The sequence below is a fragment of the Polypterus senegalus genome, chromosome 9, assembly GCF_016835505.1.
Source record: "Polypterus senegalus isolate Bchr_013 chromosome 9, ASM1683550v1, whole genome shotgun sequence".
In the NCBI taxonomy this organism is placed as follows: Eukaryota; Metazoa; Chordata; class Cladistia; order Polypteriformes; family Polypteridae; genus Polypterus; species Polypterus senegalus.
Genome location: NC_053162.1, coordinates 87,680,002 through 87,706,740, shown reverse-complemented (window position 1 = coordinate 87,706,740; position 26,739 = coordinate 87,680,002). Strand labels below are relative to the sequence as shown.

General features: G+C 37.4%; 1 protein-coding gene across 1 annotated transcript; it reads left to right on the top strand.

The window, feature by feature from the left end:
* Window positions 1-557: 557 nt before the first annotated feature.
* Window positions 558-24,456, top strand: LOC120535509 (tubulin beta-3 chain). The gene is made up of 4 exons (XM_039763406.1): window positions 558-799; window positions 18,546-18,654; window positions 19,404-19,514; window positions 23,023-24,456. Exons 1-4 carry the CDS (start codon window positions 743-745, stop codon window positions 24,096-24,098), a joined length of 1,353 nt encoding a protein of 450 aa, XP_039619340.1. The 5' UTR covers window positions 558-742; the 3' UTR covers window positions 24,099-24,456.
* Window positions 24,457-26,739: the final 2,283 nt, after the last annotated feature.

Below are 26,739 nucleotides of genomic sequence, written 5' to 3'. Positions count from 1 at the left end.
CTCCCCTGAACAAGAGACAGGTCACTCCCCTCCTTCCTATTTATCATTGTTTAGAATAGTATGGTATGCAATATTTATTTATTTATTGTTAGATAATACCATGTGTTTAATAATAAAGAGTACAGACGCGTACTGCGTTAGCAGTATAAAAGTCACTACCGCTGGTATGATGATGCGCAGGGGTGTAGACGGAGCATTGTGACCAGAAAAAGTAAATGAAATGAGTTTGCGATCCGCTAGTGCTGCAACACACCCGTCTGGATCCTCAACGCCATTCCAGTGTAAATTAGTTAGAATTGATCGGCTGACTTTAACGGCTCGGAGTCAGCAGGCTTTACAGTAATAAAAAGCCTATATGTTGCTTCGTCTTAGAGCACGACATGTTTGCATTTGCGATGTTATCATTTGATGTCTGCATCTTGTCGGTGTTTCGGTGCTGATGCTGCTCTCTGGCTGGTCCGACGCGGCGCTCAGCCGCAGGGATGCTGCGGCGTTTCGTTCTTTTTTTTTTTTTTGTTCTCTATCATTTCTCATTGGGCAGCGCCCAGTCTCTCTCCCGGGGAAATGACGTCAGCGGCTGGTTGAAAATTAGCATCTCTCTTTTGTGAGGCAGTGCTGCATAAGGAGCAATATAAAAACCCCGAGACGGCAGCTGGACAGCCTTCTCCTGCCTGCTTGGATCAGAGCGCCGCACCCCACTCTCCGCGTTCTTGCAGGACTCAGTCACACAACAGGGGGAAGAATGAGAGAGATTGTTCACATTCAGGCTGGCCAATGTGGCAATCAGATTGGAGCCAAGGTAATATCGAAAAAAAAGGATTATTGCGCGTTGATTATTGCTGCGAATTCATTGTGCAATTTATTGATTTTGGCATAATCTCGTGTAGTTTCACACCTTTGTAAAATGCATGAAAGTAGCATATATATTTTGAATTTTAAAAAAGATGAAAAAAAAACAAAAAAAAAAACTTGTAACATTGACTGGGCGTGACTGCAACAAATGTAACTAACTGTCTTTACAGGTCTTCGCTGCCTACAATGCGAAGTCCCCTTGACTGAAATGATCAGACCACACCACGGTGCTTTATGAATTCATTTATTGGTAGCAGAATAACGGCGTTGGCCTTATTCACAGTGTCGCATAGAGCAAAACGTTAACGTGAATTGTGAACAAATGCTATCATTATCACAATAGGCGAATGCAACTCATTTGTTCAGTACGTCAGATGATCAAAAAACGCAATGATATGAATTTAAACCAAACACCCCACTGCTGCAGTGGTGGCTTTCAAACTGCCACACCCTCCAAGCGTAGAATTCAAAGAAGTGGAGCATCGATTCTGCAGCATGAGAGTCAAAATGCACGATATTCTTAATTTGAGGTCACTCACGGCATATGACATTTGGGGTGCCAAGTCATACAGAATGATTTGTACACCCTGTGTCAGATAAAGCTCCTTCACAAGGACGGGAGGTGTTGCAAGTTACGCTGTGTGTTTAGATTTAATATATTCCATACATTACTTTATTCACGCAAAATCGGGTGCAGATTTAAACCCTGGACTTTCATGGGCACATCTATACCAATTTTAGACACTAATTAAGCATTTTGGGCCCGATTGCTTTTTTTCATTTTACGGGATAGCCTCAATAGCCTTAAATATAACATACCATACTATTTCCAAATACTAATCCAGTTCAGAGTCTATGGGATAAAAGGCAGGGTGACAGTCCATCACAGGGCCCACTCAGGCACACCCCCAAACTAAATGTAAAGATGTAATTTTAGTTTCACGGACATCTGGGAGTGTGAGAGGTAAACTGAAGAATCCGGAATAATCCTGTTTGGTGAGCCATATGCACTTTTGCACACAGTTTTATTTTCACTTTACAGGATTACAATGAAAATTCACAAAGGGTTAATAAGCTCATTTTTAAACATTTCATTTATGGACGTGGTTAAAAGACATTTCCTTTCCATTGCTGCCTGGCACGTCCTAATCTCTTCTTCCTGCAGTCTGTCAGAAAGCCAAATGTATCAGCATGCCAGAGGCAGATTATTTGACAATCTTGTCCCATCTTCCTGTCACTTATAGTGAAGAAACAACAAGCAAATAATGTGCAGTGCCAGATGAACTGTCAACACTAAAACTATATTTCCTCAAATTTATATTTTAAAAATAGTAAGCCAGTATTGCATTACATTAATGGATAATAGGAAGATGCCAGTCTAAAATATCTCTACTGTATACTAAAAATAGTGTGCTAGAAGTGTGATTTTATTACATTACTGTGTGACAGAATGATCCCAAAGAATATGTGACGTAGTTGCAAATTCTAAAGCATTCTTTTATTTGTTATGAAATTTTTATTAAATTTAGACTAGAGCCATCAATCCTAAAAAGCAATATAAACCAAACATTGCAAAAACTGTGTTGATGTCTATTACCACAAAAGTATGGATGTTCCTAAGTTAGAACCTTTGATCAAAAAATAAAACAGCTGTTTCAAAAAAATGACTGAGAACAATGAGCCATCCCTAAGTAGATCATAATGTCTCCTGGGTGGTGGTGATGGAGCACACCATTCTTTATAAGCTGCATGTTCATCTGCAGGAAAAAGAAGTCTGTTTTTAGCCATACTGTGTATTTGTTGCTTTGTTTCCTTTGTTCAATCATTGTGACACAGGCAGATCAATCTTGATGAAGGGAATGCAGTATTAAAGAACAACAACCAACAGCCAATTATAGCGTAGACTTTTTCCAACTTTAGACTAATGGGTTTTGCCATTCATGGTGTTGTACTGTAGCTGTTGCTGCGTCAAATCTGAATTCTTGCCTGGGTCAGTGCCTGTGGGGAGTTTTTCCCCATGTCTCCATTGGTTTTTATTTTTGGATCCTCTGGTTTGCTTCCCACATCTTAAAAGAGTTACAGGTTGGGTTAAATGATCACTCAGACTTGTATGACTCTCTGTGGGTAGTTATGTGCACTTAGTAGATAATAGAATGACAACAGCATTTTCAAATATTAATTATTAAAACTACAGACTTTATTTTATATATATATATTTATATATATTATGTATATATGTTTATGTGTGTGTATATATATATATTTGTAATATCATTAATTAGCCATATCAGTATGAATTGGTGGTTCTATGATGGACTTGCAACATTTCTCGGGTTGGTTCCTGCCTTGTGCTTAATGCCGCCCAAATTTGCTGAAGCCACCTATGACCTTAAATTCAATTAATCGGATATATGAAAGTTGTGTTAGTTTATGATGTATGCACACGTGTTTCATCTTTTGACTTAAAGAATGGACTCCATTTTAGACCTGTCATCAATATGTAAACATTCTGCTTAGTGACATTGGAAGTGTGCACAAATTAGTTTTCAAAAGAGGTCCACCAGCTGGTCTGGTATAGTAACATTTCAAATAAAAACAGAATGTCTCAGATTAATTTCTTTCCAGTACTAAGATATTGACTTGTGTTTAGTCTCATAGCTCATTCGATGTACAGTACATTCTTGTATATCCATCCGTCTATGCAGAGTGCTGTGACATTATTATTATTTTAAAAAACAGTGGATAAAAGCAGAGCAGCTGTAAAACGATAAGCAAGCACCTGAAATGACCTTATTCTCCCCACGGACTCAGTAATGCAATGAAGTCATTCTGTCTGACAGTCCTTAAAAGTATTTGTAATATAATGCATCTGTCCTATCAGTAATTTACCACCTGATTTCTTCTCTCTGTGGAAAAGAAAAAAAAAAATGATTGAAGGCCTTTATTTTCCTTTAACAATAAATCTCAGCTAGAAATTGGCATTTTAAATGAACAACACCCTCTGTAAAGCTGATGGGTTTTGCATGGAGCCTGCCCATCCCCCACTGCAAATCACTAGCTTTAAAGAGATGGCACCTGCTCCAGTTAAAAGACGGGATTTAGGAGAAAGCAGCTAATTAGGAATGTCGATGTCTGGCAGGCATATGTGCAGGGGAGGAAGCAAAAAAAAAAAAAGCAAGCCATTAGCATTCAGGGGTTACATGCAGAAAAAGGACATGGAGGTGGGGGAAGGAGGGAGTGGTGAAGAGGCAGCTGCGTTCAGTCAGCAGCCAATGAGAGCGAGGCGAGAGCAAAGGGACCACAGCTGAGCCCAGGGATAGGCAGGCAGGGCCTCGTCTTATTCCCTTTTCAATTTTTCATTTTGCTCTTAAATGACAACCCACTTTAATTGGATAAGTGAAAATGACTGGTTATAATTATATGGGGGTAGCACATCTTCACTGCCTCACTGTAATTTAAGCTTGATTCCTGCTATAAATATGCTTAAAATGCTTAAGACACCTGTTTTGCAGTAGGAACTTGTATACTTTTATTTTTATTTTGTTCTCTGCCTTGGTGAAACATGTAGTTTAGCTGAACTGAACAAGGAGAGTAACACCCACATCCATCTATTTCTTGTATCTACTGTACTCACAAGGCAGCAGCATCACGAACAAACTCAGGGATTAACAATGGACAAGGCAGCAATCACCCTCATGCACAACCACATTGACTCGTGCAGCTTACAGAGTAAAAGTCTGCACAGAAATAACAAAATTGTGCAAAATCAACAAAGACAACATCTAGGCCAGGATTCAGACCCAGTCTTCGGAAGCTCTGGGGCAACCACCATGCTACTCATTTCATTAACCTGCAGCATTATATTTCCAGATGGATGGCATTGTGGCCTATCAGTTAGCGCTTCTGCCTCTTATCTCTACAGATCAGGGTTGTACTCCAGCTTGCCTCCTCTTTTGTGCGCCGTTTGCCCAAGCCCACATGAGTTTTCTCTGTTGTCCCGATGACAAGCATCTTACCTTGGTTGGCAGGTTTAAATTAACACAAGTGTCTTGATTAGTTTTGGTTTTCTTCCTTTTGATCCTTCTGTGTTAATGCTGTTGTAATGGTAATGTGTAATTAGGTTTCACACATGTATTTGATTGGACATCATGGTGAACAACGTTTATTGTTTGTAGCTTCAGGCACTTGAGTTCACTTTTTGGTCTGGACGTTTGAATGTTCTCTCTGTTTATATTCTACTTCTCAAAGAAGTGCATGTTAGGCCACCTCAAAATGGCTTTCAATGAGTGTGTGTGGGTGTTTTGAGTTACCCCATGATGGACTGTTATCCCATCTAGTGCAGATTACTACGTGACTCCCACTACTGCTTGAAATAAGTTGGTCCAGAATATACTGTTAGTTCTACAACTTGGCCGAATTATATAATGTAGCTGGTATCTTAAGCTTTATGAAGACTATGTCAAAACTTTGGACTGTAGAAAGTGGTCACACTTGCATTCTATGCTGCATTCTGATGTTTTTCTTGCATATGATCTGAGTAGACTCATAGACAACTATCATATGCTCATTTAATTTAGCCTTAGTTGTAACATTCTTTTTAACATGTTTACGTTTTGAGCTTAGGTGGTGGTAGTAGTAGTGTCACATACTATATACTGTACTTGAAAATATTACTAGAAAGGTGGTGATTTGGAGTAGACATTGACAATATGTGAGTCTTATTAAAATCAGAATTTAGTTCAGATGACAGAGGTATTGTGTTCAGAGGAACTACTTATGAACACTTCAGTTTTATTGTCCCGTGCCTCCCCGACTCACCAGTACAAGAAAACCACAACATATTATATTCTATTTGACTCCTCTTGATGCTTGGTTATACAAGATATTGAGTGTTTTGGGGTTCCACCAATGATGACGTATTGCATTTTGGTCATACTTGCAAATAAGAATTTTACTGTACTCCGTACATATGACAATAGTAGTTTACCTACTACTCAGACACAGGACTGCTCAGCTCATGGCTGAAAGTGATGTTGTAGCTTATCAGTCCTTGCCAGGTTAAAATGGATTTTATATTTTCTGAACATAAAGTCTGAAAAGAAGATTACAAAGTCTTGAGGCCTTTACACACACACACACACACACACGTACACAAAGCATAGCAGAAGCAAGAATTTTGAACTTCCTTTAAATTACTTATGAATAATTTGAAACCACTTGTTTTTCCTGACTCACCGGTATGAGAAAACCCCCAAGTATGATATACCATTTGACTTGTCTTGATGTTAAGTTATACAGGATCTCGAGCTTTTTAGGGTTACACCTCCTTTTGCCCCCCTTGACCTGAAAACCCCTCAATTTTTGGCCTTTTGGACCATATTGTATACAGGAAATTACACCCTTATGATAAAGAGTAAACCAATAAGTGTCTTCTACAAAAATGATCAGAAGGACTTAAAGTTATATATGCCATATCAAACGACCCCAGCAGTTCAATCTGTAATGAGATACAAGGGTCAAATTTACTTTCTTTTTACAAAATTTTCAAAAAATGGGGAGTATTGATTTATGCTATTTTATGGTTGCTGATCATGAATTTGATCTTTTTTTTTGTTAAATGATTCTTTACCCGTGGTCCTTACCCCATAAGAGCCACTGCCAGAAGGTTAAAAAATTTTAGACTATTTCAAGCTCAGTGATTATTAATTTGATGTTGTTATTGATTTCTGATCCTTTACTAGGGATCTAGTTCTCGATGATCCTCTATCAGAGGGTGAAAAATGACAAACATCTAATATAATCAAGAATATTTGGACTTGAAATATTTAAACTGAAGCATACCTTTTAATATTTCAAATATTTTACAACTGTTATTATTTATTATGTACTTCTACCTTCTAAATACTTCTGATGCACTTCTAAATCATTACATTTCTTATTTCTCTCAGTTTGTAGTCATCAAATGAACGAACATGCATATGTTTTTGAAGGTAGGAGTTAAATTTCTGTACCCAAAGAAGAAAACATGCAGATGATGGGAAAACATGCAAATCATGTATAGCGCGTGACTGGGCTAGGAATTTGAACCTCAGAGCATGGAGCTGTAAGGCAGCGCTGTACCACCTCAAGAAAAAATGACAATAAAAGCCCACAATATATTAATAATTGCAAATTACAATGAAAAGTGAAGTGTTCAACACTAATCATCAGGACTGTGCCACTTAGGAGCAAGGCGCCTTAGAAACACTCAGTTTATTCATTTTGTCTTATTTTTCATACAGTTTCACGTCATTTTCTTTACTGCTTGCGACATGCTGATCAGTACATAGACTGGGCTGGTGATGTGCTGTCTTTGTTTCTTGTGGATAAGCAGGTTGACACATTGCTAAGCTCTTACCTTGTTAAGACATGAAGGCCTCAGTATTTCAGACAAAACACTACTAAACAATATAAAATAATGATTACAGTGAAAAATGTGCTGTACAGTAATTTCTTTGCAATATTCTGTTAATTTGTGGCCATATAGAATCATTTTAATTTTGTTCTTTTTTTTGCTTTTTGAGGTAAATTCTGCCATATTATTTATTTTCTTCCTTTTTAGAATGAGGGTTGTAATTTGTTATCTGACTTGATGTCTATAAAACATTTCTAATGGTTACCCGATCTTTACAGTTGGAAAGGAGACATAGCATGATGGATGAAAGTGTGCCATTATCTTCATTTAAACTTTACCCTTTTACTTGCATATGCTTTTTTTTTAAAAGAAAAGTCAACTGGTCACCACTACCACTATTTAGTTTTGTTGTTATTCTGTTGAACAGACATTATCAGTGTCTACTGAGTCTACTTTAATGTACAGAGGTTTGTTATTGGCAATTTAATGATGGATAACTTTGCCCATGTATGTTAATACACAGTTTGTACTCTCATAAGACACATTGCTCCTAGTACAAAGCCACATACAGACCTGTTAACTGAAGTGTTAACTTGTCTAATCACAAGGGGGTGCCAGACAGACACAATAATGCCGCAGAAACACTTTCAATTCAAATAGAACTCTGACTCTATTCAAAGGAAGCAGCAGGCTTTCTTTTAAGCCTGACTTAGGTATTTCTTCCTGTCTCTTGTCCCAGTCATCTGGAGCTCTTCCGGGTTGTGTGGAAATCAAGGCAGTCCCCCACAATAGTACCTTCTGGCTGACCCCAAAGACACCAACAGGGTTGCATTTCCGCACTCCATTTCCCATTAAATATGGTGGGTGTCCTAATTGGGTTTAGCCCCGAGGAACACTGCCACCTGCTGTGTGTGGGAATGACCTGCTCCTGGCAAGTCCATTCTCCCAGTCCTTCCATTATGGCCTCCTGGATAGGTATGAAACCTTCCATTATCTCGGCAAGGATGCCTGTCCATCTTCCTGGGCACCCACACTTGTTAAAGCCGTCTTTCCATTACAGAATTACTAACAGCAAAGCAGAAGGGAAAGGGGGGTGGGATACCACTCCATCACAAGGTACAATTATGCAAGACAATTAAGGGAGAAGACTGTGATACCCAAAGAAAACTGACATGGGCACAAGAAGAACATGCCAGTTCCAGAACAACTATGACCTGTTTGGCAACAGAGCTTGTGAGTGATGACCTGTAATGTTACAGGATTACACTGTATTGTGAGATATGTACCACTTTGTGTACACCTTTTTATATATATCATGAGAAATATTACTACAATGCTTTATATATAATGTGTTTTTTAAGAACATGGAACACGTAAATAACCCTTTAGTTTATTAATGCTAATTGTGACACAGGCAGATCAATCTTGATGAAGGGAATGCAGTATTAAAGAACAACAACCAACAGCCAATTATAGCGTAGACTTTTTCCAACTTTAGACTAATGGGTTTTGCCATTCATGGTGTTGTACTGTAGCTGTTGCTGCGTCAAATCTGAATTCTTGCCTGGGTCAGTGATAGGGTTAGCAATAAAAACTAATTGCACAAAGGGTTGAAATCCAAAGTTAAAGCAACTTCAGAAAATTCTAAAGGTCAAAATACTGTTTCAAACTTAGGGGGAAGACCCCCAAAACACAAAATCCAAGACCTTAAACTAAGCAATAAATCTTTAACAAATTCTGCTTAAAATTCTTACAAAAGAGACCAGATAGCCCATCATGAGAAGCAAAATCCAAACTCCTCAAAAACCTTAAAGTGTATTAAATAGAGAAAACTAAGATATAACTAATTATAACTTTCACACACACTGCTAGTAAGACAAACTGAATCTGTGGACAGCTAAAGACAATGAAAACAGAAGTTAATGCCCCAGCCATTAAACTCGGATTCAAAGAGGCTTTAAATAAGGCAGACTGCATGATTAAGGGTTAATGTCCTTTGAGCTCCCAATCAGGTGATTCAAATATGAAACAACAAATATAACATATGGAGAAAACTATTATAAAGTAATTAAGGAAAAGAAAAAAAATAAAATGTTAAAAGTTACTTTAAATACAAACATAAAATAGCAAAAAAGAAGAAAGGAACAAGACAAGTTAAGAATGGAACCCCATTGTTGTCCTGACAGTTGACAGTCATCTTCATCTTCGGTAGCTTACAGATGTTTCCACATATTTATTAAAATTAGAGTTCTGGCAGACAAAGTATCTCACTCAGAGCCACTAAGTTACTGCTATGTTACATCCCTGGTGCAAGTATGTTTTTTGTTTATTCAGTGTTGGTTTTCAAATATTATTTTGTATGCTATGCTGTTAATTTTGGTTTAGGTTGTGTTCATTTTATATGTGATTTATTTAATACTGTGTTGTTTATAAATCATTTAGCATTTTAATTTGATGCTAATATTATATGCATTAGTATCCTTTGTTTTCTGCCCTGTTCTTTTATGTAGACCCTAAGGAGGCATGGCCACTTGATGATATGTTGGGCAACTGCTCCCAGCAGTATAAACCGGGAAGCTGAAGCTGACATGGCAGCATTGAGTTTGCTTTGTTTTTTGATTGCCTTATTTCTTTATTGTAATTCTTGATTTATTTTTATTTTTATTTTTTTTTTGCCTTTTGACCCCTGCATTCTTTCAAGGTACTCTTTTTGGTTTATGATTTGTTAGATTGGTTTGCTTAAAAGACAAGTCCTTTTTTGCTCCTTTTTCCCTACATTACTTTACTTTGGAATTTTTCATTAAATTCTTTAAGAATAAACAAACATAATACTGTTTGTCCTGAAACAGAAGTTTCCAATGCTCTTCCTCTTCTTTTGAGAACTTTGAATTTTAAAATCCTTTGCTCCAGTTTTGGGCCTGTGCAGGCTTAATCCCTGACATTTGAGTTAAGGTCTAGTAAACTGGACAGGATTCTGATTAAACATATCAAAGTAAGTGTGAGGCCTCTGAAAATACTATAAAGGCATGGACATAACCTAACCAGCCTGCCCAAGGAGACTCACCCCAAATTTAGCTACCCTAGCAGACCCCAAACAAGTTGTGCTGGCAAAATAATAGGAATGCCACAAAATATAGCAAAAGCCCCACAAGCAGAAGTGTGACCATAAACTCACAACTTGTGTACAAAATGACAACTAAAGAATCTTTATAAATGAAGTATTTATTAGAACACAATAGAAAAATACAAGCAAAACACTCAAAGCAGTACAAATAGGCAAAACAAAAAAACAGGTGCCTAAAAGGTACTCCTAAGCAAAAAGATCCAGATTCACATTCCAGAAATAAAAAACAGAGACAGAAACAAAATGAATCAAGAAAACCAGAAAACCCAAAAAAAGTTGCAATACTCACAACTCCTTCAAAAATATTGTTCTTTTACTCTTGAGCCTTTTCTGGTCTGGTTAAAAACCCAGAGAGGGGGCTCAGTAGTGGTGACGTGAGGGTGGCATCTCCTGGTGCTCCAGCCATACACAGGGTATATCACATCATTTAAATAAATTTTCCATTATTGCAAATATCACACAAAATACATATAAATATAAAAAATAATAATTCAGAAGCAACAAAAATAACAATAAAATGTAAACGCATATTAATACATAAGGCAGGTCTGGCTTTTGTTGTTTGAGGTGTGCATCCCATTATGAAAGTGGCAGAAATCATGACAGTCAGAAGGACCAGGACTATAAATCTTGTATTTTAAAGGCCAACATCCTGCCTACTATACCACACAGACTGGAAGGGCATTCTGGGTGCACATCCAGGGGCCTGTGACTACAAGGGGCCTTTGTAACAATGTCTCAACTGGCTCAATGAACATGGAGTATCCATGCACCAAAATCAAGAGTGAGAAATGCTGCACTGCATTAATGACCCATTGTCTGCATGATGCAATGTTAAAAGTATGATCAGAGAGCTAAGACACCCAGGGGCCTGTGGGAGTCTTAATATGGCCTTGCTTTTAGGGGGTTAACTCTTACCATGATCTAATTACTGATACTAAACTGAATTAGGCATGCTGAAAAATAGAATTTTTTATCAAATAGTATTTACTATCAAGTGGACCTGGATGAAATTAATTAAATTGAAATGACTTAATCATTGAATAATGCAGTTTAAATGTAGTCAAATAATTTCTTTAATGAGCTATATAAGTTTGCAAAGCGTAAATAAAGTCTGATTTTATCACTTCCTCAAATAATGAAACAAAGTCATTAATCCTATTGAACAAAATTATTAAAATAAAGCAGTAAATATACAAAGAAATGGAGTTAAAAAGGCAAGTAACAGTAAAGCCATAGAAGACAATATATTGAAAGGGACACTGAATAGATGAAAATGGGAATATCGTAGTTTAAGGATGCAAGATTTAATAATTAACTATGATACTGTTAGTTTTTTAATTCAAAACAGAAGAGAGTGGTCACTTATTAAGGCAGCTAACTTACAGGTACATGGAAGTGGGTTCAAAGCTCAGCCCAGCCTCAGTCTGTGCAGAGGTAAACCATTTTTTCCCAGTATCTGTGTGAGCTTTTTTCTGGGTACTGTTGTTTATCCCATATCTGAAAAATGTGTTTTAGCTTAATAAGTGGCTCTGAAATAACCCACTGTAGAAGTTTGTACAGTATGTGATGATCTTCAGGACCATGCAGAGCTGAGGGTGATGTCAAGATATAATTAGGTTAAGCAGGTTCAGCAATTAGATATCCATTAGTTGATTAAACACAAGGAAGCTGCACAAACAGCCAGGGAGGCTTGCCTCTTGTGCAGCATTTTCTGCTAGGTGTTCACTATTCATTTTAATAAGTATGACTTTGATTTTCTTCAAACAGACCTGCTTTGTTTGTGAATTATCCCACTAGCCATTGTTAATGTTAATGCCATTTATTTGAAAGTCATTTCTTTGCTTACAGAGAGAAAGAGAGAGGGAAAGACAAGCTTTAAGTTGAACTAACTACAGTCCAGTGCTATAATTTTTGCATCTGTCTCGTTATAATAAGGGGCTTTAGGGGCTTATTAGTCATAGTCAGTAACTCAAAAAAGTTGTAATAATTACCAATGATAATTCTTATTTAACAATAGTAATGAGAGGTTCATGAACAATTTATTCTTTTTAAACAACTCTTTTTAGTGAATCATATGAACTCATTAGTGAACATGAATAAATTGTTTCAGTGGAGCTAAATGAGAGAGTTAAATTGCATGCGTGTCCATCCTGTGTGATGTCGTCAGTGTGTTTCACTTTATGATAAATGTTTAAAGCGCATGTGCAAGAACTGCCTAAATCATGAGTCTCGATTCATTTGATTCATGAATGAATCACTACCTCAGAATTAATGCACCATTTCTCACTCATTTGATACGCGAACAAATCACTACCCGAGAATCAGTCTAACGATTCTCACTCATTTGATTCATGAACAAGTCACTACTCGAGAACCAGTCTAATGACTCTCGATCATTTCATTTGTAAACAAATCATAGTGAGTTGAACAATTCTCATTCACTTGTGATTCTGTAATGAAACATCTTATTTAGATTTAGGACCTCAAGTGAATTAAACAATTCAAATGTCAGGGAATACAGCACAAATCCCCACAAGTGGAAGGATAACCCTACATGCTAGGCTTATATTAACTGGGCAAATGAAGAATGCTTATAACGTAGTTATATCAAAATATAAAGAAAAGCTCAAAAGAGCCAAAAAGAAGCATAAAAGTCAGTACTAAGCAAAAAAAAGTGCCAGTATATTAGTGAAAAATCAAAATCCTTTAAACAGAGCAAATGAAAATCAGAAAAAGCAGATTACTTACTATAACTCCATCAAAAACAAATGATTCCCACTTGTAGGCCTTCTTAACTTACTTATATAGCCAAAGAAGTGGTGACATCAGGGTGGTCCCACTTCTTGGTGCTCTACCCACAAAGAACATGGAACAGAACTCCCTTTTGAAGATACAGTACACTGTTATTACATCACATATTACTGTAAATAAAAAAAGAATATAGATGTGAGAAGTAATCATTTTAAATTAACAAAAAACAATAAAACATAAAATGCACATAATTTCAACCGATACAAGAGAGGAATGACTGATAACAGTCACATGATCCATGAGATTTGTTGTGCTAATAACAAAAATAAGGACAGTAATAAAAATTAGCTCAAAACACTAAACAAATGGCAGAATTAAACCCAAAATAACTCATAAATACACATATACAAATGTGTAAATACTACAATAAGTGCTTATACATGTGGTTCCTGCCTTGTGCCCAATTCCACTGGGATAGGCTAAGCACCCTACAACAATGAGCTGGATTAAGTGGATTTGGTAATGGATGGATAGATAGACAGTATACTAAGCAATTAGTTTAGGTGGAATTGGTGTTGGAGAGTTGTTTGGGCTGTGATTTGTTTGCTTTTTGTGATTCACAGTGTTTCAGAATGGATGATTTAATTACCCTTTAATGTCTGGGAAGAATATTGCATGTACCAGTCTGGACACAACTATCTCACTGTCGTTCTGGTACCCATTCCTGTTGCTCCTGCTCAGCATGGATCATACGCATATAAGGCATACCAATTCCTGGAAATCCATGTGTAGCCACTCTGGTATGTGCAGGACTTGTCCAACTGTCTGATGAAAAACTGAAAGCAGATACTGCATTTTTTGCTTAAGAATGTAGTTTAATTAAAAACAGATTTCTCATTAAAACATTAATATGTTCTATATTTTTGCTTATCCTTTATTTTGTTTTATTTTATATCTTAGATCATAATTGCTCTGGACTGCGACACAGAGTCCCATTCCTCAGTCACAACTATACCAGTCCCGAGTTCAAATAAAGTATTTTCATTTTCACAAAATACATATTCACGGGCACTTCACAGCAATTTTCCTTCCTTGTTAATTCTATGTTGTCTTTGTATTCCTCTTCTTCCTCTTTCTCCTCTAATTCTCCCAGATGAGCTTTGCCCAACCCCACACCCAACTCTGACTGCCCTGGGGAAGGTAAAGTGCTCCTTTTTAACCTGGATCCGGGAGTACTTTCAGCATATCAGCACTATAACCAGGAAGTGCTTCCGGGTCAGGTGGAACTTCTGACCCCATTAGCTCCCTCTAGCTCTGTGGTAATGTTTCAAAAGTAAATCTTCTGCCATAATAAAGCAATCGACAAAGGGGAATTTTTAAGATACTGCTTTAACATTTTTATTTTAAGTTCAAATAACAATAACAATAATAATAGCACATAATAGTGCTGTTTCACTTATTTAAAAATTAATGATGAGCATATACCGGTATACCAAAATGAAACACACTGTGTCAATAAGAACACATTAATCAGTGAGATGCTTGTCAATGTCAATGTCAGTTTATTTATATAGCACATTTAACACAAAGTGCTTAACAGTAATAGAATAAAAGAAAAACAAAACCAATAAAACATAACTAGAAATAAAATATATGAACATAAAATAAGATACATAATAAATAGAAATAATGTTATATAATCACAAAGAGGAAACCATCAGTATTACTGAAGGTCACGGAAAGCAAGTGAAATAGAAATGAGTCTCTTGTTTTGAACAGTTCAATTGTATACGACTCCTTTATGTAATGAGGTAAAGAGTTCCACAGGCAAGGAGCAGCAGCTGCAAAGGCCCTGTCCCCCTTAGTTTTACACTTGGTACGAGGGACAACAAGAGACAACTGACCAGAAGATCTAAGCACTCTGGATGGCTGGTGTAAAACACACAATTCAGATAAATAGGCAGGAGCAAGCCCATGTAAACATTTAAAAACTATCAGCAAGATTTTAAAATCAATTCGAAAACTGACAGGCAGCCAGTGTAAAGAAGCTAAAATAGGAGAAACAGAGTTATACTTTCTTGCCCAAACCAGAAAGCGAGCGTCAGCATTTTGGACCAGCTGTAACCTGTGTTACAGATGCTTGTTCTTGCTTTTCACCTATGATTTTGGATATTCTTGGAACCGTTGTTGAAAGAGCAAGTCCCATGCCATCTTTGTAAACTAATCAAGATCTTCACAACTTCAGCTTTTTAAGTAAATTTACCCCCTGAGTAGGCAAAATTTATTCCCTAGGGTAAATTTAACCCCCGTTAGAAACTAGTAGCATGCATCCAAGGACCCCAACAGAGCTGCTTTTCATAACTACAACTCCCATGCAGCTCTGGGGAAGTCCAAATGGGAGCCATACCAGAGGGATGTTGCCCTCCCAGGGTACTTGGGGAACACAAGGTCCCAGGAGGCAGTCCCCCACTGTACTTAAACTATGACGGCTTCCCAGCCAGGAAAGGTACCACTTGTATCTTGGGGTTGGAATGCCTGTCCATCTGCATTCTCCTTTAGATAGCATATAGCATGTTGAGCTTTAAAGGGCTGTTGCCTTTATATTAATAAGTTGATTTGAATTAATTAGGAATAAAATTTAATGTTACATGGAGCCATACACTAAGATTTTTATAATTATTTTAGAAAACAATTTATGCATTTAAATGTAACTTTAATTTTCCCTGTAACCATGAACTGGGTTTTGTGGTTTTAATAATGGAGATAGCTGCTCACTAACAGATAAATAACCTGTTATGCCAAGCACTGAAATAAAGTACATTTTATTTTCTGTACTTTAATATCAACAAGTACTATCTTAATGTTATTTGCCACAAAGCAATATTAAATTAAAAATAATGATATAGGAGCAATTATTGTGATAATCTCAAAACTAATCCTTATAAAATCAGCACCAGTCATTTTTATTTTAAAAAGGGGACAAATCCAAAAGAGATTTAGGAAGAGAATAGTATTGGAAGCACATGCAATGATAATTCTTAGCATTGGCCTTATTTTCATTTAAAATTGGAAATATGTGAATTGGATCACCCAGTTTTAGAATTAAATTCCCTTTCTGGAACAGGAGCATGCAGCCTTTGTGAACTGGTGTGTTCAACAAATCCTACTCTGTTACTGCCAGGCAGGACCAGCACATAAAAGGGCCTTTGTTTAGGAGCGAGACAAAGTGTGAATTCACTTGGCAAGACTAATTCTCAGTGGCAGGAAGGGGTGGGAGTAGACAGGGATCTTACAATATGGCATTATCCCAGTATGATAATATTGTGATTTTTTTATGTTTTGCAATATAGTAAGGATTGATTCTGAAGTATAATGCTATTTATTTTCATTCTTATTTAGCTGAAAGCACTATCAAATCAAATCAAAAATTATATCCCTATTGCCAGAAATGTCAATGAGGGTAGGAGCAAACAAAGCATCAGGAGGAGCATGTGAGGACTTTCAGCCAGGACCAGTTCTTGCTTTGCTGTTCTAAGTAAAAGTGGAAATGTTGCACCCAAACCACAGAGCTCTTGAAAGCAATTGCTATACACATAGTTGTAGATCGCTTTGAGTTTTTGCACAAGTTGTGCATGGATGTCAGATGGAAAATCAGTGGGGACAGGTCCAAAAGGGTGATTTCACCATGCGAACACGAAAAGATTCAGTGAATGGGTGCCATTGGTAGTTTTGGTCTACTACTTTTATCTACTAGGGGGTGTAGGGGTTGACATCACGAGCCCCTGGGCACATACCCAAAACACCCTTATGGCAGATCTACCCTGATTACAGTTAACTAAATGCCACCCCCCAAAAAACTTTGCCACCCTAACCAATTGCCTAGTTTGCCTATATGGTAGAGCCGGCCCTGGTTTCAGCTGAGATATCTTGCTTGTTTGTGAATTTTAAATTCAGTTTAAATGAGGCTTCAAATGCTGCAAACAGCTATAGCTGGAGAGATGGTCGTAAACTGAAGTATTTAATATTAACATGGCAATGTTTATAAAACTCACATTTCATATTAAATTTTTTCTTCACTTTAACATTGAAACCCTAATGCTTGACTGAATGTTGACAAAGCATTTGGTGTAGGAATCTCTGCAGCAGTGCAAACATTTATAGTATGAGATTTGTTGGATTAGAGCTTGCTAATCATGTACTAATAAAATGCAGTGGTTTTTAATGCCAGCTTTCACAAACATTACCAATGCCACATTGTTTCTTAGACATATACAGGATGCCACAAAAATGCAAAAATGCAAACAAAACATCCTAATAGACTGTATGTATATCATTGATACATTCAGGCAGTATTCTACTATATGGATTTCTTTTTCCATGCATCTAGTGGTGGACGTGTAAAAGGCAGTCAGATTGAAAGAACACAGCAGTCTAGTGTTACTGATTGACAAGCGGGGCTTTAGCTATTCAGAAGTGTTAAGATGCAGTTTAATATTGCAGAAAGTGTGTTTGGTGAAATTTAGTACTTTCTCACTATGCTGTAAATAAAGTGATCAATTATTTTCATTGTAACTTATCGGTTCATTTTTATATGTGGTACAGAAGCCCGTGTACCCTCCTTGTATATGATCTCTATGAAGTGGACATGTTTTCCTGCTGTCCAAAGACATTAAATTGAGTTGATTGACAAGATTAAAGAGCAGTATCACGGCATTCTTAAGTTAGTAAAGCTGCCTTACAACTTTTTTTTAATTCTTGCCTGTTTGCTGTGTACGTATGGGGTGTACATTTGAGTTTCTCTATGGGTAGTGTGGTTAAGACGTGCAGATTAGGTTAACAAAAAGGACTTTTCTATACCAATGTGTGGGGCTGTCCATTGTTTATTTTTGACTTGTGTGCAGTGCTGTTTGGATAAGCTTCAGCACCCCCTCAACCATCTGAAGCAGCACCACCATTAGATTTGATTAAGCAGGTATGAAAATGGGTGGATGAAAAATTCTAAAAGTGGGTTCTACATGAAATCCACAGTGAACTACCATCCTTACCACTAGTGGTTTCTATCTTCACAAGGGAGCCCTCTGTTTCCCTGTACTGGGTAAGTGGATTCTAAAAATGAATCAACATCAATGAATCAAATGCATCAATGAATCAACATTAAAGCATAAGATTTGCTACTAAAGACTCCAGCATACACTTCACTTTGTAGGTGTTTACTTTGAAATACCTGCTTTTAAAGCATTCACTCTATAGTCTTTGTCATTTTTAAAGGTAACAAAAATGCAAGAAAATTCAATTTATTAGCCGCAGTACATTTTTTTTATGCCCCCATTACATTTTTAGAAAGATAATCTCTCTATCCTGTCAATAAAGTTGTGTTTTACCTGTAAGGAAGTGAATTGGTTGAAATTCTTGTCATTACAGTTCTGGGAGGTGATCAGTGATGAACATGGAATTGACCCCAGCGGAAACTACGTGGGTGACTCAGACCTCCAGTTGGAGAGAATCAGTGTCTATTATAATGAAGCATCATGTATGTTGGGTGTTTTTGTGCATACCTTCTTTATTCTCTTTTAATTTTTTATTGTATCATTTTATTTATGTAGATTTTGAAGACTTTTTGATAAAACTCACTGAAGGTTCCCCTTATTTAAACCATCTTGAGCCATTTAGTGAAAAAAGAAATAAAATGTCTAAAGATTCTACCTTTATTTGAGTAATTTTATTTTCTGTAGTATCATATATGGTCCATGTTATCTGTTACATAAAGTGTAATGTCAAATGCAGTGCACAGTCATGGAAGAGTTGCTTATGGTCAAACACCAAGTTAGTGGGGGACTCCTTACCCACTACACCAGCCCTGTTCATCCCTTTCCCTGCTTAAATTTTGCTGATGAACATCAGTATAAATATTTTGTTGTTAATAGAAACACAAATTAGTTACCATGCAGTATAGTAAGTAACTATTTTTAATTCAGCAATATCAAAATGCATACAGTAGCTGGTAAGGGATATTTAAATGAGCAGCTATAAAGTATGTATGACTCTAATCTTTTTTTAGCAGTGGAAATAGTCAGTCATGACGGTTTTGTTTGTGATACCCACACATACCCTAAAGCAAGGAACACACATTTTTTGAAAGTAAAAAAAAAAAAGATTTACCTTTTACAAGAAATGATCTGATGATAGTTAATTTAACCAGTAAAAATTACAGTTGTATTTCTAACAAAGAACAGATTTTTGGTGTTAAAAATAAATATCTACATGTATATCTCTTTACAGCACACAAATATGTGCCTAGAGCTATCCTCGTGGATCTTGAACCTGGAACCATGGACAGTGTTCGCTCAGGAGCTTTCGGACACCTCTTCAGACCTGATAACTTCATCTTTGGTAAAGACAATTTTTATGTATCATCTTTTTGTTCTTCATTCTTTTCAAAATCCATTTGGGTCAATGTGTCCTATGAGAATTTCTAAAAATGTCTTTCATTCTGAGTAAAAGCTGACCCTATACTTGAACTGTGTTATGTGAAACCCTTTAATAATTAAATGCATCAAATGCTTTAAAGTCTCTACATATTCTTTTCTCATTCATTTTTCATTGGCTGTGCTACTTTCAACCTAAACATCTTAAGCTTTCTAATATGTCAAATCCTTTGAGATCCAATTGAGCATATTAAGTGATTACTACTTACATAAGTGAATAATAAATTATAAAACTGTCAATTAAAAAAGTAATAGCCATTTGCAACATTTCAACACACAAAAAGTATTAATTTCTATCAAAAATAATAAAATGTGTTGCTGATTCCAAACTTTTGAATGTAAGTATATATATATATACTGCTCAAAAGAATTAAAAGAACACTTTTTAATCCGAGTATAGCATCAAGTCAATGAAACTTCTGGGCTATTGATCTGGTCAGTTAAGTAGCAGAGGGGGTTGTTAATCAGTTTCAGCTGCTGTGGTGTTAATGAAATTAACAACAGATGCACTAGAGGGGCAACAATGAGATGACCCCCAAAACAGGAATGGTTTAACAGGTGGAGGCCACTGACATTTTTCCCTCCTCATCTTTTCTGACTGTTTCTTCACTAGTTTTGCATTTGGCTACAGTCAGTGTCACTACTGGTAGCACGAGGTGATACCTGGACCCTACAGAGGTTGCACAAGTAGTCCAACTTCTCCAGGATGGCACATCAAAATGTGTCATTGCCAGAAGGTTTGCTGTGTCTCCCTGCACAGTCTCAAGGGCATGGAGGAGATTCTAGGAGACAAGCAGTTACTCTAGGAGAGCTGGAGAGGGCCATAGAAGGTCCATAACCCATCAGCAGGACCAGTATCTGCTCCTTTGGGCAAGGAGGAACAGGATGAGCACTGCCAGAGCCCTACAAAATGACCTCCAGCAGGCCACTGGTGTGAATGTCTCTGACCAAACAATCAGAAACAGACTTCATGAGGGTTGCCTGAGGGCCCAAATGTCTACTGCGCCCTGTGCTCACTGCACAGCACCGGGGAGCTCAATTGGTATTTGCCATAGAATACCAGAATTGGCAGGTCCACCACTGGCGTCCTGTGCTTTTCACAGATGAGAGCAGGTTCACCCTGAGTATATGTGAAAGACGTGAAAGGGTCAGGAGAAGCCGTGGAGAATATTATGCTGCCTGTAACATCGTTTAGCATGACTGGTTTGGTGGTGGGTCAGTGATGATCTTGGAGGCATATCCATGGAGCGACTCACAGACCTCTACAGGCTAGACAACGGCATCTTGACTGCCATTAGGTATCAGGATGAAATCCTTGGACCCATTGTCAGACCCTACGCTGGTGCAGTAGGTCCTGGTTTCCTCAATGCACGACAATGCCCGGCCTCATGTGGCAAGAGTATGCAGGCAGTACCTGGAGGATGAAGGAATTGAAACAATTGAATGGCCTTCACGATCCCCTGACTTAAACCCAATAGAACATCTGTGGGACATTATGTTTCGGTCCATTAGGCGCCGCCAGGTTGCTCCTCAGACTGTACAACAGCTCAGGGATGCCCTCATACAGATCTGGGAGGAAATGCCACAAGACACCATCCGTCGTCTCATTAGGAGCATGCCCGACGTTGTCAAGCATGCATACAAGCTCGTGGGGCCACACAAGATACTGAAAAGCATTTTGAGTAGCAGAAATTAAGTTTTTGAAAAATGGACTAGCCTGCCACATCTTCATTTCACTCTGATTTTAGGGTGTCTACACAATTGAGCCCTCTGTAGGCAGAAAACTTTTATTTCCATTAAAAGACTTGGCATCCTTTTGTTCCTAAGACATTGCCCTGTCGTTATTTGTATAGATATCCAACTTCATATTGAGATCTGATGTATCTAATGTGTTTCTTTAAAGTGTTCCTTTAATTTTTGTAAGCAGTGTATATATATATATATATATATATATATATATATATATATATATATATATATATATATATATATATATATATATATATATATATATACACATTATAAAAGAAAGAGGAGGCAATGGAGTTTTAAAGAAATGTTAGGGTGGCAACCAAGCCACTTCATTTACTGTTAAGGTCCAAAAAACTGAACAAAAAGAATCAGATAGTGGTGAAACAGAAAAGAGGCCTACCAATTGCCTTCTTAGCCTACTTGGCTTTTCAATCGATTCAGTTTTTTTGAACGCGAGTATATCTAGAAGTCCCAACACACGGGTCTGCTTTTCTAAAGTGAGACGCCATCTTCCATGAGCTCCATTACTCCACTAGAGATATGGGACCTCAAAAATTAGGTAAATTTGATTTTTCAGGAATGGGAATCCATGAAGGGGGAACCATTATCTGGATTTAAATTTTTTATGCTTTTCATCTAACAGAGTCTTTACAATATAAATAAGAACTTTGTGTGTTGCTTAAAAAAATCTCAAAGTTAGTGAAAAACAATATTTGGTCATCAATTTCTAACAGGCTTAAAAGAATAGAATGTGATCGGTTTCATAGTTTTTGCTGAGAAAAACATTTTTGAATTATTTAAATATCTTTATTGGTTCAGATGATATTTGACATCTTGCAAATGCTTCCAAATGCTAAAAATGGTTGCAGCCACCATCTTTGAAGGGGGATAGCAGGGTATGGTGTATGGTAAAAGTAGAAACATTTGTATACACACACAAGTACAGTGACACTTCAGTTCAGGGTTTTAGTTTGTAATCAGAAATTTAATTATCAGTGATAGATTTAACTTAGAGAAATATGGGTATGTGTTGGTCATGTTTTATGAGTTTTGGACTGGTGTTGTGGGGCTCAGCTCATGCCATCTGCTGTCTCCTTTTTTGGCTGCCCTACCGCCATAAAGATTTTCTATAGCTAACTCCACATGCTCTCATCTGCCTTGTCTCAGGAGAGAAGCATCTCTGACTTTCAAGGAAATACTCTCTATTCATGACTCCTTTTCAATGAATTGCAGCAGCTTATCTCAGTGATTCTGCTGTGTGGCATTTCTTTTTATCTAGCTTGAACCTTCTTTATAATATACATTTTAATTTCAAAAGATATTGCTTTGATTTTTGTGACATTACTTTTTAAAAAAAATCAATATAAGCACTTGAATATGACAACTTTACATTCTACAGTGCACACATTATTAACAAGATGACTTTTCTGTGTAAGGAAGCTACCACTACCCCAGTACTCTAGCGGGCTAGAATCTGAACAAGTGCAAATGTCATAGCACATTTTATGATGACTTCATTATAAAGGAGCTTCATTCTCCTAGGACTTGTTAACAGAGGTATTACTGTAAATGTAAGAGGAGATGCCCTTCAACTTTAAATTGATATAAAATTTAATATTGTCATGCATTTTAATAGATTTATATTTGTTTATGATTAACAGGCCAAAGTGGAGCTGGTAACAACTGGGCCAAAGGCCACTACACAGAGGGTGCCGAGCTTGTGGACTCTGTCTTGGATGTGGTGAGGAAAGAGTGTGAGAACTGTGACTGTCTGCAAGGATTCCAACTGACTCACTCTTTGGGAGGGGGCACTGGCTCAGGAATGGGTACTCTTTTGATTAGTAAAGTGCGTGAAGAGTATCCTGACAGAATTATGAACACTTTCAGTGTAGTGCCTTCACCCAAGGTGTCTGATACAGTGGTTGAGCCATACAATGCCACCCTGTCTATCCATCAGCTTGTGGAGAACACCGATGAGACCTACTGCATAGACAATGAAGCTCTGTATGACATCTGCTTTAGAACCCTTAAACTGGCAACACCCACATATGGAGACTTGAACCACCTTGTATCAGCAACAATGAGTGGGGTAACAACTTCCCTTAGGTTTCCTGGACAACTGAATGCTGATCTCCGAAAACTTGCTGTCAATATGGTGCCATTCCCTCGCCTTCATTTCTTCATGCCTGGCTTTGCTCCACTGACCGCCCGAGGAAGCCAGCAGTATCGTGCCCTTACTGTTCCAGAGCTCACTCAGCAGATGTTTGATGCCAAGAACATGATGGCAGCCTGTGATCCCCGACACGGCCGTTACTTAACAGTGGCCACTGTTTTCAGAGGCCGCATGTCAATGAAGGAAGTAGATGAACAGATGCTAGCCATTCAGAGTAAGAACAGCAGTTATTTTGTTGAATGGATCCCAAATAATGTTAAAGTGGCAGTTTGTGATATCCCACCCCGTGGTCTTAAGATGTCCTCTACTTTCATTGGCAATAGCACGGCTATTCAAGAGTTATTCAAGCGTATCTCAGAGCAGTTTACTGCCATGTTCAGACGCAAGGCTTTCCTTCATTGGTACACTGGAGAAGGCATGGATGAGATGGAGTTCACTGAAGCGGAGAGCAATATGAATGATCTGGTATCAGAATACCAACAGTACCAGGATGCCACAGCTGAAGAAGAAGGGGAAATGTATGAAGATGACGATGAAGAATCTGAAGCCCAGGGGCAAAAGTGAGCATTTCAGCAGCAGACACAACAAAAAAAATGGTCAAGCATTCTAATGATCTCTTCAAACCCTATGAGTGTCAAGCTTTTTCATGTCTTCTTTATGTTCTTATCCTGCTCTTTATTTGCTAATTGGTAGCGCTGGTTCTAGATCACTGGCACTAATGTGGCTTCATATAGTTTCATAAGCTGGTAAGAGAAATAACCCCCAAGGAAATCCAAGTGTTTTCAAACAGGTCAGACAAATTTAGAAATTTAGCAGCTCTTCTTAGCACATTTATTTTGATAATGTAAAGGTCCTCATTTTTATTTTGTACTGGTTTGCAATTTTTTTTCAATATTTAATAAAATTATTGCTGTCAAAGGAGCTCTTTTGTTGTTTGTTGTTGTGAATTTTATAAAGAGCACTGTTTTGTAGTATTATTTATTATTACAAAAGGGGAGGGTCTTTGTCCATCTATTATTACACTTAGTCTAGCCTTTCATTAACTGAGGTAACTGAATGCTTCTTTCAGGCCACTAACTCTGTTTATAAGATTGAATTATGGAAGTTTGTTACTTAAGCCAAAATTACTGTATAATTTTGTATAACATCCTTAAAAGATATGATGGCACAGTGGGATGTACTACTGTCTTATCAACTCAGTGCCCCGAACTGTAATTGTGTGGGGTTTGTACTTTCTTCTTGTTTCATGATGGATTTTCCTTCAACATCCCCAAAGAAGTGCAGGTTAAGCAAATTTGTTTTTCCAGATTGGCTTCTTTGTGAGTCTGTGTTTGTAAAATATGTGAGTAGGACCAATGATAGAGTAGGGCTACTTCTCACCATACATGCAATGGGCCATGATAGGCCCAGGCATGTTACAACCCTAGTTTAAGAATAAAATATTAGAACATTAGTTCAATCTAGATTAGAACAGGCCATTCAGCCATCATATCCTCTTAATTCTTCTAAAAAAACATTGTCAAGTTTTGAAAGTCTCTAAAGTGTTACTGTCTACCACACTACTTGGCAACCATTTGTCTAAGTTTCTGTGTGAAAGAGAAACTTCCTAAAGTTTATGAGAAATTTGCCCTTAAGAAGCTTCCAACTGTGTCCCTGTGTTCTTGGTGAACTCATTTTAAAAAACAATCCACTGTACTAATTCCATTCATAATTTTAAACACTTCCATCATGTCACCTCTTAATATTCTCTTGCTAAAACTGAAAAGGCTGTTCATCATAATTCTCACCCTGTAGCACTGGAATCATCCCAGTTGCTTTTCTCTGGACGTTTTCTAGTTCTGCTTTATCCTTTTTGCAGCTTGGAGACCAAAACTTCTCGCAGTACTCCAGATGAGGCCCCATCAGTGCATTATAAAGCTTGAGCATAACTTTCTTGGACTTGCACTCTACACATCGTGCAGTATAACCTAACATTCTCTTAGCCTTCTTAATGGCTTCGGAACACTATCTGGTATTTGATAGCACGGAGTCCACTATGACTCCTAAATTCTTCTCACAAAAGGTGTACTCTCAATTTTCAAACCTCCCATTGTGTATTCAGACCTATTTTTTTTACTTCGTACATGTAATACCTTACATTTACTGAAATCAAATTTCATCTGCCACAAATACGCCCAAGCCTGCTGTCCAGGTCCTTCTGTAATGATTTAATGGATTGTAGATAATCTACCAATCCACCTATCGTTGTATCATCTGCCAACTTAACCAGCTTGTTACTTAAATTCCTATGCAAATCTCTCAATCTCTCTCTCTCTCTCTCTCTCTCTCTCTCTCTCTGTATATATATATATATATATTACAAATAGCAGCAGCCCTTATACTAACCCCTGTGGAACACCACTCTTGACATCAGCCAATTCTAATAGGGCTCCTCACACCATTACCTTCTGCTTTCTGTGTCTGAACCAATTCTGCACCCATCTACAAACGTCACCCTGGACTCCCACTTCTTTTACTTTGATGGCCAACCTCTCATGTGATACCTTATTAAATGCGTTCTGAAAGTCAAGATAAATAATATCACGTGCTACACTTTGATCACATGCTTTTGTTGCTTCCTCATAGAATTCCAGATGTTTAGAAAAACATGACCTCCATCTTCTGAACCCACGCTGACTGTTCAGAAAAACTTTTATATTTGCCATGTGCTGCACAATCTTATCCTTAATAATTCCTTCCATTAATTTTCATATGATGCATGTTAAGCTTACTGGCCTATAGTTGCTTGGATCTGCCAAGTCTCCCTTTTTATAAAATGGGATCATATTTGTCACTCTCCAGGCCTTTGGAATTTCCCCACTGCACAGTAACATCCTAAAAATGTGCGTCAAGGGTTTACATATGTAATTGCTAACCCCTTAAGGATCAAGGGCAAATATTATTTGGTCCTGGGGAGTTGTTTAATTTCAGCCTATTAGTTCTGAGCAATATTTATCCCATTTTTACTTTGCAGCTTCTTTTTTAAGTCTTTATTAAGTTTTTATAAACTTCCTACTAATTGCTAACTTAGGTTGTGTACCTGTCTTGCATTACATGTAAAACGTTTTTAAACCTGTTCCACTGCTCCTCGAGTGTCTCCACACTTATCTCAGTCTATCCTCCTTACACACTGCCGCATCTGCTCAAAATTTGTCCTACCAAAGTT